The sequence below is a fragment of the Notolepis coatsorum genome, assembly GCF_963971535.1.
Source record: "Notolepis coatsorum genome assembly, chromosome: 4".
Lineage (NCBI taxonomy): Eukaryota > Metazoa > Chordata > Actinopteri > Aulopiformes > Paralepididae > Notolepis > Notolepis coatsorum.
Genome location: NC_140168.1, coordinates 114,489,901 through 114,503,240, shown reverse-complemented (window position 1 = coordinate 114,503,240; position 13,340 = coordinate 114,489,901). Strand labels below are relative to the sequence as shown.

General features: G+C 36.1%; 1 protein-coding gene across 1 annotated transcript in view; it reads right to left on the bottom strand.

The window, feature by feature from the left end:
- The window catches only part of fcer1g (Fc epsilon receptor IgFc epsilon receptor Ig), a 23,073-nt gene extending 12,531 nt beyond the window's left edge, over window positions 1-10,542 (bottom strand). Inside the window, exon 1 of the mRNA XM_084312277.1 lies at window positions 10,273-10,542. Within this exon, the coding sequence (XP_084168403.1) occupies window positions 10,273-10,342 (70 nt within the window). The 5' untranslated portion in view covers window positions 10,343-10,542. The remainder of the gene's footprint in view (window positions 1-10,272) is intronic.
- Window positions 10,543-13,340: the final 2,798 nt, after the last annotated feature.

Sequence of the window (13,340 nt, the reverse complement as noted above, 5' to 3'; positions counted from 1 at the left end):
GACAGTGTTAGTATATATACTACTATAGAGACAGTGTTAGTATATATACTACTATAGAGACAGTGTTAGTATATATACTACTATAGAGACAGTGTTAGTATATATACTACTATAGAGACAGTGTTAGTATATATACTACTATAGAGACAGTGTTAGTATATAGTATATATACTACTATAGAGACAGTGTTAGTATATATACTACTATAGAGACAGTGTTAGTATATATACTACTACAGAGACAGTGTTAGTATATATACTACTATAGAGACAGTGTTAGTATATATACTACTACAGAGACAGTGTTAGTATATATACTACTACAGAGACAGTGTTAGTATATATACTACTATAGAGACAGTGTTAGTATATATACTACTACAGAGACAGTGTTAGTATATATACTACTACAGAGACAGTGTTAGTATATATACTACTACAGAGACAGTGTTAGTATATATACTACTACAGAGACAGTGTTAGTATATATACTACTACAGAGACAGTGTTAGTATATATACTACTACAGAGACAGTGTTAGTATATATACTACTATAGAGACAGTGTTAGTATATATACTACTATAGAGACAGTGTTAGTATATATACTACTATAGAGACAGTGTTAGTATATATACTACTATAGAGACAGTGTTAGTATATATACTACTACAGAGACAGTGTTAGTATATATACTACTACAGAGACAGTGTTAGTATATATACTACTACAGAGACAGTGTTAGTATATATACTACTATAGAGACAGTGTTAGTATATATACTACTACAGAGACAGTGTTAGTATATATACTACTATAGAGACAGTGTTAGTATATATACTACTATAGAGACAGTGTTAGTATATATACTACTACAGAGACAGTGTTAGTATATATACTACTATAGAGACAGTGTTAGTATATATAGTACTATAGAGACAGTGTTAGTATATATACTACTACAGAGACAGTGTTAGTATATATACTACTACAGAGACAGTGTTAGTATATATACTACTATAGAGACAGTGTTAGTATATATACTACTATAGAGACAGTGTTAGTATATATACTACTATAGAGACAGTGTTAGTATACATCAACACTGGCCCCTGTAAATATCCTAACCCAACCCCCTCCAATGTACAGTCATTTACCTAGTATGGTTGTCAATAGTTCAATGTACAATTGTGTTTGTTTGTACAGTGTCTCCTCCCCCCCCCCCCCTCAATGTACAGTGTTACTTGTTTATACAGTGTGCCCCCCGCCCCCCCCCCAACCACCTCCAATGTAAATTACCCAGTATGGTTGCCAATATCCCAATGTACCCAACCCCCCCCCACCCAACCTCCTCCAATGTACAGTTTCTACGTCAAATGTATATACTCCCTTTTCTTGACTCCTTCTGTATCACAAACAGTACTGTATTTGCAAATCTGGTATGTCATAAATGTATAGATGTAGCAGTACTGACTATCTGTATGTCATGTATGTCATATATGTCTATATGAATTGAAAATGGGGGACCCTGATGGAAACAAGACAAACGTCTTTCTCAGGTCTGCATCCCCTTAACAATTGTATGTATTGAGCCGTACTGTATTGTACCCATTCTGCAATCTGTTAAATAAAGTTTTCATTCATTCATTCATATATACTACTACAGAGACAGTGTTAGTATATATACTACTATAGAGACAGTGTTAGTATATATACTACTACAGAGACAGTGTTAGTATATATACTACTACAGAGACAGTGTTAGTATATATACTACTATAGAGACAGTGTTAGTATATATACTACTACAGAGACAGTGTTAGTATATATACTACTACAGAGACAGTGTTAGTATATATACTACTACAGAGACAGTGTTAGTATATATACTACTATATAGAGACAGTGTTAGTATATATACTACTACAGAGACAGTGTTAGTATATATACTACTATAGAGACAGTGTTAGTATATATACTACTATAGAGACAGTGTTAGTATATATACTACTATAGAGACAGTGTTAGTATATATACTACTATAGAGACAGTGTTAGTATATATACTACTATAGAGACAGTGTTAGTATATATACTACTATAGAGACAGTGTTAGTATATATACTATAGACAGTGTTAGTATATATACTACTACAGAGACAGTGTTAGTATATATACTACTATAGAGACAGTGTTAGTATATATACTACTACAGAGACAGTGTTAGTATATATACTACTATAGAGACAGTGTTAGTATATATACTACTACAGAGACAGTGTTAGTATATATACTACTATAGAGACAGTGTTAGTATATATACTACTATAGAGACAGTGTTAGTATATATACTACTACAGAGACAGTGTTAGTATATATACTACTACAGAGACAGTGTTAGTATATATACTACTACAGAGACAGTGTTAGTATATATACTACTATAGAGACAGTGTTAGTATATATACTACTACAGAGACAGTGTTAGTATATATACTACTATAGAGACAGTGTTAGTATATATACTACTATAGAGACAGTGTTAGTATATATACTACTATAGAGACAGTGTTAGTATATATACTACTATAGAGACAGTGTTAGTATATATACTACTATAGAGACAGTGTTAGTATATATACTACTATAGAGACAGTGTTAGTATATATACTACTACAGAGACAGTGTTAGTATATATACTACTACAGAGACAGTGTTAGTATATATACTACTATAGAGACAGTGTTAGTATATATACTACTATAGAGACAGTGTTAGTATATATACTACTATAGAGACAGTGTTAGTATATATACTACTATAGAGACAGTGTTCGTATATATACTACTATATAGAGACAGTGTTAGTATATATACTACTACAGAGACAGTGTTAGTATATATACTACTATAGAGACAGTGTTAGTATATATACTACTACAGAGACAGTGTTAGTATATATACTACTATAGAGACAGTGTTAGTATATATACTACTATAGAGACAGTGTTAGTATATATACTACTACAGAGACAGTGTTAGTATATATACTACTACAGAGACAGTGTTAGTATATATATACTACTATAGAGACAGTTAGTATATATACTACTACAGAGACACAGAGACAGTGTTAGTATATATACTACTATAGAGACAGTGTTAGTATATATACTACTATAGAGACAGTGTTAGTATATATACTACTACAGAGACAGTGTTAGTATATATACTACTACAGAGACAGTGTTAGTATATATACTACTATAGAGACAGTGTTAGTATATATACTACTATAGAGACAGTGTTAGTATATATACTACTATAGAGACAGTGTTAGTATATATACTACTATAGAGACAGTGTTAGTATATATACTACTACAGAGACAGTGTTAGTATATATACTACTACAGAGACAGTGTTAGTATATATACTACTATAGAGACAGTGTTAGTATATATACTACTACAGAGACAGTGTTAGTATATATACTACTACAGAGACAGTGTTAGTATATATACTACTATAGAGACAGTGTTAGTATATATACTACTACAGAGACACAGAGACAGTGCTGCTCGAAGGCATGTGAACCCCCCCAAACACCCCACACATCAATCCCTACCACATCCTTCAACCATTATCTGAAATAATCAAAAAAAAATAAGAAATCGAACCCTAACTAACCGTACTGTCATGCACCTAATAAACTAACCTACACTGTAGCACTCAACACTTTGATGAACATTGTTACTCAGCTGATAGAGTTGTGCCCTTCCTGATGGCTTGTCGTACAGAACTTGTAAGTCGCTTTAGATAAAAGCGTTCAGCTAAATGACTAAATGTAAATGTATGTCTGTATGTCTGTCTGTATGTCTGTCTGAAGGACCGAGGGCAGAGGTCAGAGGTCAGGACCTAGACAGCACCTTGGACAACTGTATGGATCTAAATGTTGATGTTACAGAGACGTTGTGGAAAACCCCATGGACCCACAGCATCCTGTGTTACTGATCCACTTCCTCCACACGGCCGCCAGGGAAGTCCAGCTGCCAGCTGTGTGATCCTGAGCTACTGTCTCCCAGAGCTAGAGACCAGAGAAGTAAGACGTGATGTCATCTGGTATAAAGTCTGGAGCTGCTCTATTATACAATGAATAGGAGACAGATTTTTGTAGACGCACAAATACGGAAATTTGTTTTTTTCTACAGTAGTGCCCTCCGTTCTGAAACAGAAGATATACCGTACGTACACTATGGAGCAGTTCCAGACTTTATACATTTTCATTCAGTCAATTACTATCAACCATTGCAACAAAGTGGAAAGACAACTGAAAAGGTGTCTGGTGTAAACAACAGGCCTGAGCCTGTTACTAGAGGTCAGACATATCCAATAGGTTTCATATTGAACAATTGCCTCTATGAATGAATGAATGAATGAATGAATGAATGAATGAATGAATGAATGAATGAATGAATGAATGAATGAATGAATGAATGAATGAATGAATGAATGAATGAATGAATTAAAACTTTATTAACAGATTGCAGAATGGGTACAATACAGTACGGCTCAATACACACAATTGTTAAGGGGATGCAGACCAGAGAAAAACGTTTGTCTTGTTTACATCAGGGTCCCCCATTTTCAATTCATAGTGACATTTATGGCATAGGGACATACAGGTATATAGTAGTGTTACATTTGTGACATATATGATGTGCAAATATACAGTACTGTTACCCAGAGATCCTAACAGAAAATATATACATATGATGGGGAGGAGACTGTACATTAGGAGGGGGTGGGGGGGTTTGGGTTACGGTGGCCAGTTTCGCATTGCAGCCTCCCGTAGGTGCTCTTCGCTTTTATCCACTTTTTCCACTGGTGGCCATATTCAAACTCATTTACTCTCAATGACTGTCAAACTAAATCAATGTGTGCAAAACTGTTTCGTTTTTGGATGTGTGTGAAATGATGTGCAAAATAAATCTGCATTGTTTTTTTTTGATGAAGTGTTTCAATCAAGACCTAAGAGTCACAGACTATACGTCTAGATGAAAAAATGGTTCCTATATGGTTCAAAACTCAGACTCAGCTTCTTCCCACAGGCCATCAGAACACTGATCTCTCCACACACACACACATGCACACGCACACCCCCCACACTCAAACACACTACAAAAAAGGTCACTTTAAAAACAGAACTGTATATTTGTATATTATTGTATATACAGTATATTACTCATTACCTTTATCTCTTAAGCTTAGCATTGTATTTTATTCGTATTACTTTTATCATGTCTATTCTATTTTATTATCTATTTTATTTTATTATTTGTATTTTTGCACAATCGAGGCATGGCCACCTACATTTCACTCCATGTCTTGTATATGTATGTGACAAATAAAACTCTTGAATCTTGAATCTTAAGTGTTGCTTGTTGTGTTACTTGGTCGTTGGACCAGAGTGATGCTTGTTGTGTTACTTGGTCGTTGGACCAGAGTGATGCTTGTTGTGTTACTTGGTCGTTGGACCAGAGTGATGTATTATCTACACAACTCATCTCCTCTGGGTTCCGCTGCTCAGATGTGTGATGAACCCAGAAGTAAACCGACAATATGGAGTGAATCACTCCTAGAAAAACAACCTTAGTATGACACGCATGCATGGCCAATATCTCAAACAGATCACACACAGTAATTATACAGTCATACATAATTCTGTGTAATTGAATTGTATACCAATACTAACTGATGAGACCTGGATTGATAGGTGTATTTGGTTTGTGTTATATTGTTCAGGAATTGACAAACGAGTTGAATGTTAAAAAAAATTGCTCACGCTCGATTCCTCGCCTTTTAAGTGATCCGTCAACTTATTTTTTTATTAAACTATATATTTCAAGTCATTGCAATAAGTGAGACTTGGTTAACAAATGAAAAGGGTGTTTATTTTTTTGTTAGAAGGTTATGATGGTTACAGACATATTTTATGTACAGAAAGAGTAATTGATACTACAATGATATCATGGAGAGTTTGACAATTGAAATTCACTCTACTAAAGTTAAGAGTATAATCTTGAGTTGCATATAGAACGCCTGCTTCTTGCATTGATCAATTTATGAATACCATAGGTGATATTTTTGGGAAAGTATGTGATAAGAATACTTTGTTTGTGGTGACTTTAATATTGATTTGTTAAAATAGAATGAACATAAACTTAACAACAGACTTCTGTAATGCAATGTTTAGTGTTGGTCTCTGGCCCCTTATAAACAAACCCAGTAGGATAACTAAAGATAGTGCCACTTATTGATAACATCTTCACGAATGTTCATGGCCAAGCAACAAGTGGTTTGTTTTTAAGTGATCATCTTCCTATTTTTGTGATCTTACATAATTTAAAGGTTAAATGTTCAGTTGTAAGTAAACCTTCCTTTAACTTTGTAAGAATTAGGACACCAGAAAGAATGGAGGCCTTAAAGATGAACCTTACAAACTACAACTTGGATGAGGTGTATGTTGACGATCCTGATCAGGCATATGATGCATTTGTGTTGACGTTCACAGAGCTATACAACAAACACAGCATTAGAAAGTGCTGCATGATACATATAAAGGAAAGACTAAAAGTATGCAAAGGGCGTGCAAAAAGAAAAACGTACTTTACAAGAAATATTTACAGTTGAGAACCAGACAAAGTTAAGAAAAATACAAGCTGTATACGAATAAACTGGCCATAAACCATTATGAGAGTACAGGAGAAGGAATACTACAATCAAATATTAGAGGACAGTGAAAACAATATACAAAGGACTTAATAACTTAAAATAATCAATCATATTATTCGGAATAGAGGTTATAAATCTGAATTTTCAAGTTATTTTGGAAATAGCTCTGATGCTAAAGTGGACAATGTAAAAAGCACAACAAGGGAACTACTTTGGCAGAAGAAGTGTCGTGTCTGAGGATACAAAAGATTAGTTTGATTCAAAAACTAAACATAAACTGATATAAACTCCATTGACAAGGTAATTATTAAAGACGTAATTGATTCTATTGTAAAACCATTGGCATATATGCATATATGCAATCAGGTGTTTTTCCTAATAATATGAAATCAGCAAACGTAATTCCAATATTTAAAAATTTAGATAAGCATCACTGGCTGCTAAAAAGCTGATAGCATCACGCTGGATTCAACCGGATAAAATGTGCCTGAAGGTATGGGTTCTTACCTATCTCGGTGTGATTTATCTAGAGATATCTACAGCAAGAATTTTAGGTATCAATGAAGCCAGCATTGCAATCTGGTTAGAAGTGGTGGAGAGAATAAAGGTTAGCATATGAATTGTAATCCTTGGTTAGAAACGAAATAATGGATGGATTATCCAAGGGGGGTCCTGAGGGGGGGGGAGAGCGAGCAAGAGCATATGTATGTATTGTATTGCAAGTATTATGTATATATCTCGTAAACTACATTTATATTGATTCAAATACTGGAATGTATAATCCTGTGATTTATTGTGGATATTTACTGTTAATGCTTGTGTGTCTAGTTTTATGTCATGTCAAAAAAATAATAAAAAAAAAATTTCACAAAAAAAAGGCATCAAATGGACAATTATAGACCAGTGACCCTACTTCCTCAATAACATTTTTTTTTTATAATAATTTGTGAAACAACTGGATATTTTCATTGGCAAATACAAAATATTGAGTGAAAATAGAACTACATGTGCAATAATGGAGATAGAAGAAATAACAAAGGCAGTTGAAAATGATGTGTTCCATTGGTATTTATATTAATAATAATATATTAGTCCTCACTGTAGTGGGAAAATAGGGACGTAAAACAAAGATGATGATGAATAATAATAATAAACTGTATTTATAGAGCACTTTTCATGCAATAGAAAGCAGCCCAGAGTGCTTTGACAAAACAAAAAATAGAATTTACAAATACAAATTAATAATAAAATAAAATTCAGGACTCAGTAGACAAATTGCATATCACAAGCAATAAAATAAATAGAAAGAAGAAAAAGAGTTCAATAAAATGATTGAAACAAAAGGAATACACTAAATACAGTTAAAAGCCAAGTTAAAGATATGTTTTCAGATGCTGTTTAAAAAGGTCCACTGAGCCCATCTCTCTAAACTTTTTAGGTAGAGTGTTCCACAGTTTCGTTGCGTAATAAAAGAAGGCTGATTCTGTAATTCTTCTGTGGGGCCCTTTAGGGACAATTAAAAGACTTGCTTCAGTGGACCTAAGTGTTCTTGAAGGGGTGTAAGCCAGCAGAGACTCTGTGGTATAAAATGGTGCCAAGTCATTTAAGGCCTTATACACAAATAAAATACAACTTTAAAATCAATTCTAAAACATTGGCCTACAGAAGGCTTTTGATGCTATCACAGGATATTAGTAAGAAATTGGAGAAGTATGGGTTACAAGGTAGAGCTCACTCTGGGATGAAGAGAAGTATGGTAAAAGAACAAAAGTATCAAAAAGAGTTTCTGAGATCAAATTTCTAGGGGCAGTTATTGAAACATGGAAATAACTATATTCAAGGAAAGATGTCTGTATGGATATATTAAACTATAAATCATTTACTGCTCACTTATACTTCCTTACGTATCTTACTGTGTGGTTCGAGGCTGGTTACTAATAATAATAATAATGGATTGGATTTATATAGCGCTCTTCATGACACCCCAGTGACACCAGAGCGCTTACAGAGTCCATTATTCGTTCATACACAGTCATACCGGTGGTGGTAAGCTACAATTGCAGCCAGAGCTGCCCTGAGGCAGACTCGCGGAAGCGTGGCGAATAATCATCGCCTACGGCCCCTCCGACCACCACCAACATTCATTCACATGCATACACATTCATACGAGGCAAGTAGGTTAAGTGTCTTGCCCAAGGACACAACGGCAGTGGGATGGACACGGGCTTGAGCGGGATTCGAACCATCAACCCTTCGATCATTGGACGACCCGCTCTACCCCTGAGCCACGCCGCCCCACTATAATTATGGCCACACAAATCCACTGTTTATAATATTTTATGTTATAATGTTATGACATTTTATGATTCGATTACTCTGATGATACATTTAAGAATGAGTAATTCTTACTTTTACAAAAAGGTTTGTATAGCTATTTTTGAAGGTTACAAATGTGAGTAATTCTTATTTAGTTCTTTTTTTGTTTCCGTTTTGGAGGCGTACTTTGATAAGCATATAGCAGGCGTACTTTGATAAGCATATAGCTTCAGCCTGTACCTTTCCAGTCACTGGCAAAATCAAAGAGCGTCGAGTCTGGAACGATTGTGCTTATTGTATTGTGTGTGATGACGAATAAAACTACTACTACTGGGGCGCCCCCCCGGTGGCGCACCCCGTATATATGCTTGTAGCGTAACCGCAACTTCCTGGGTTAGAATCCGGCCCAGGACATGTGTTGCATGTGCTCCCCATCTCTCTCTCTCCAAATTTCCTAACTGTCCCGTCAATAAAACATGTAGAAATGCCCTACACAATATATCTAAAAACTACTACTACTAAATGTCACCCTGAGTATTTCGACAATATGAAACCATTGTGAAGTACACCATTGAGCAGGCTGTGTGTGTGTGTGTGTGTGTGTGTGTGTGCTGACCCGACGGCTACTCATCTGAAGGGTCATCCCTGCATCATCACATCAGCTTCTGCTTCCCAGGAAGCGCTCTGTGGTCGTCATGACGACCAGACTCACTGGACAGAATATGTGACGTCATGACGACCAGCCTCACTGGACAGAATATGTACGCAGATTTTTTTTTTTTGTGTCTCTTTCCAACAAGCGAGCCCAGACGGAAAGCTGCCATGTAATGTATGATTTGAAAACGAGAAACTAAACGCAACAAATCAAAGTAAAAACAGACATCGAGTTAAACGATCATAACCCAGCAGCTCACAGTGAATGTCCAGACATCTAAATCAAAAACAAAACAAAACGCGTCGCCCCCGACCACGATTTTAAGTCACTTTTGAGGGTTTTTAAACTTCTCTTGGTTATTTTCACTTGAGCTCTTCTGAATCTTAACAAAAGACAATTCTCTCTCTCATTCATCCATTCATTCAAACCTTTATTTATTCTCGAAAGGGATCAATTGAGGTCACCCTCATTTTCAACGTGGTCGAGAATCATAGAAACTAAAAACAAACTCATCTCCGAATTCAGTGAAACGGCAGGAACAGTACAGGTGTCTAAAGTAGCCAATACTCACCAGCGTTGGCAAAGAGCATCAAGAGAGATATGGCCGAGGAAAGGGGGCTTCGGGCCAACAGGGCTGCCATGACAGCAACTCGGCACAGACGCACACGGTGGTAGAGCGCTGGTCTGGTGGGTCGACTGGTAGTAGAGCGCTGGTCTGGTGGGTCGATGGGTAGTAGAGCGCTGGTCTGGTGGGTCGACGGGCGGTAGAGGGCTGGTCTGGTGGGTCGACGGGTGCTAGAGCGCTGGTCTGGTGGGTCGACGGGAGCGTAGAGGACCTGGGTGGACTGTCTCCGAGCTCTAGAGAAGATCTTAAGCGTTGATACACACAGACTATGAGTAGTAGGGGGGAAGTTGTGGTTTGAGCTGTCAGTTTTTCTCAGATCAGATCGATTAGACCACTCCCCCTTTACGCAACACGAAGGAAGGACACACAAACACCTCTCTCTCTGGTCTGTTAGTGATGTGTGTTAACTGTTAACATCCCCCTCTCCATAGGCTCAGGTCTAGTGATGTGTGTTAACATTTAATCCCCCTCTCCCTAGGCTCAGGTCTAGTGATGTGTGTTAACATTTAATCCCCCTCTCCCTAGGCTCAGGTCTAGTGATGAGTGTTAACATTTAATCCCCCTCTCCCTAGGCTCAGGTCTAGTGATGTGTGTTAACATTTAATCCCCCTCTCCCTAGGCTCAGGTCTAGTGATGTGTGTTAACATTTAATCCCCCTCTCCCTAGGCTCAGGTCTAGTGATGTGTGTTAACATTTAATCCCCCTCTCCCTAGGCTCAGGTCTAGTGATGAGTGTTAACATTACTACATTACAGTACTACATCAGCCATCACTCTGGTTACAAATTACATTATCTCAGCATTAGATAAGAAGAAACACTGTGCTGCCCTCTTTGTAGATTTGTCAAAATGCCTAGATAGTTGATCACTACCTGCTTCTAAAATAAACTATCTAACATTGGCTTGGATGGTAATGCCGGTGACTGGTTTCTGGATTATCTATCTTCAGTGTGTGAAGTTGGGTCAAGCCCAATAATTTTTTTTGTCCATAACTAAAAGGTGTGCCACAAGGTTCCATTTTGGGTCCCGTCCCTTTTTACCAATTATATGAATGATAGTTTCTTCTTTGTACGGATGTCATGCCCATTTGTATGCTGATAACACAATGTACTGTATTGCTGATTCTGTAGTTGGCCAATGAGAAATTGCAGCTTTCTTTTGATGCTCTTCAGGAGGCCCTTGCCTTGTTCATCTTAAATTAGTTATTAATGCTAGTAAGACTAAATGTTTGTTGTTTTCCAGAGCCAGAAATATTAACTTTGACAATGTGCGGATATCTACCGTCAGTGGCTCTTGTATAGAGAGAGTCACAGAGTATAAATATCTACCGTCAGTGGCTTGATGAGAAATGTACATTTAAGTTCCATGTGGATAATCTTGCATCTAAATTGTACAAAAACAGATCCAATTTTCTATGATACGATACTCACCATTGTGTCCTGTATGACAGGGTGGGTCGGCCTTCTCTTGCAGAAAGGCGCAACAAACATCAGTATTTATATATTTTTAAAGCCCTTATAGGTAAACAACCTGTTTATATCTCTTCACTGCTAGATTGGAATATTATTGCAACCTATTCAACTTGATGTAATGACTGGATGACACACAGACTATGAGTAGGGGGGGGAAGTTGTGGTGTGAGTCTGTTTTTCTCAGATCAGATAGATTAGACGACTCCCCCATTTTCTTTACACCACACGAAGGAAGGACACACAAACACCTCTCTCTCTGCTCTTAATGCCTCCGACTCATGTAATGTCCTCCAACTCTCTCTGAAGGTGGAGGTTCTCCCTTCTCTTGGTCTGTTTAAACGTATGATTTCAGACCTGTAACTGTTTTAGCAGATAAACTTTTTTTTATAAAGAAAAATGTATTACTCTCGTTTCATTTTCTGTGAATATTGCTTTCTATTATGTACTGTTTACATTTGTATAATTGTCATTACTGTAAAACAGGGAAACCTCAGAAGCTTACAATTTTAAGTAAAGGTTGAAATGAGAAAAATTATTAGTGCAGTCAGGCGATTAAAAAAAATTATCTAATTAATTACAGGATTTGTAATTAATTAATCTAATTAATCGCATAACCATTTTATGCCTGATATTCTATATTCTATAATCATATTTCAAATGGCATGTGTCCGGATGGCAGAATTCAGTACTGTATCTACAAACCCTTCGGTTTAATCATCTTCCATCTATTAATTTGAGCATGGTGTTATTCAGTCAAAGATAAAAAAAAAATTTATTGATATTCTCATTTGGTTAATTACAATTTACTCAAGCCTAGTAACAGACACAGTATTTCTGACACTGGGAATACATTCCCCGAGATCCATAGATGTCCCTAGAATCAGATACCAAGAACATGCAAATGGACCATATAAAAAAAAGTCTGTAAATGTGTATTCTACGTTCTTATGGAATGAAGAGATTAAAAAAAAAATATTAAAAAAAAACATTTTTTAATTTTCTTTTGTAATAAATGTTGAGTTAATTTTCATAACGCGATAATTTGCGGTGTAATTAATTCATCTAATTAACGCAATAAACTGACAGCCCTAAAAATGATATGAAATTGAATCTCTCTCCCTAGGCTAGTGATTAAGTGTGTTAACATTTAATCTCTCGTCTCTTTATTGGTGAGAAATATGGTGTATTGAAGAGGAAGTAGTGAAACATTATGTGTAGAGTAATCAAAACAAAAAAAGAGAATACATCCATGGAGCTTTTATAAAACATGTGGAATAAAACTAGATTTTTATAAATGTACTACATTTAAAAAAAAAAATTAATGTATGTAATAAAGAGTGTATCATTTTAGCGGATCCACATTTGTTGTTGTTTACATGTTGCAGGCATGTAGCCCCTCCCTACTTCCCATTTCCCCACGTGGAATGTACCTGATTGGATAAATGACGCACTGGTGCTCTCTAGTGGCTGAATGCTATCTATAGCACCTTTAACCCCACTAATCAACTAAACCTTCAAAACAAATAAATACAACATAGCGCCAA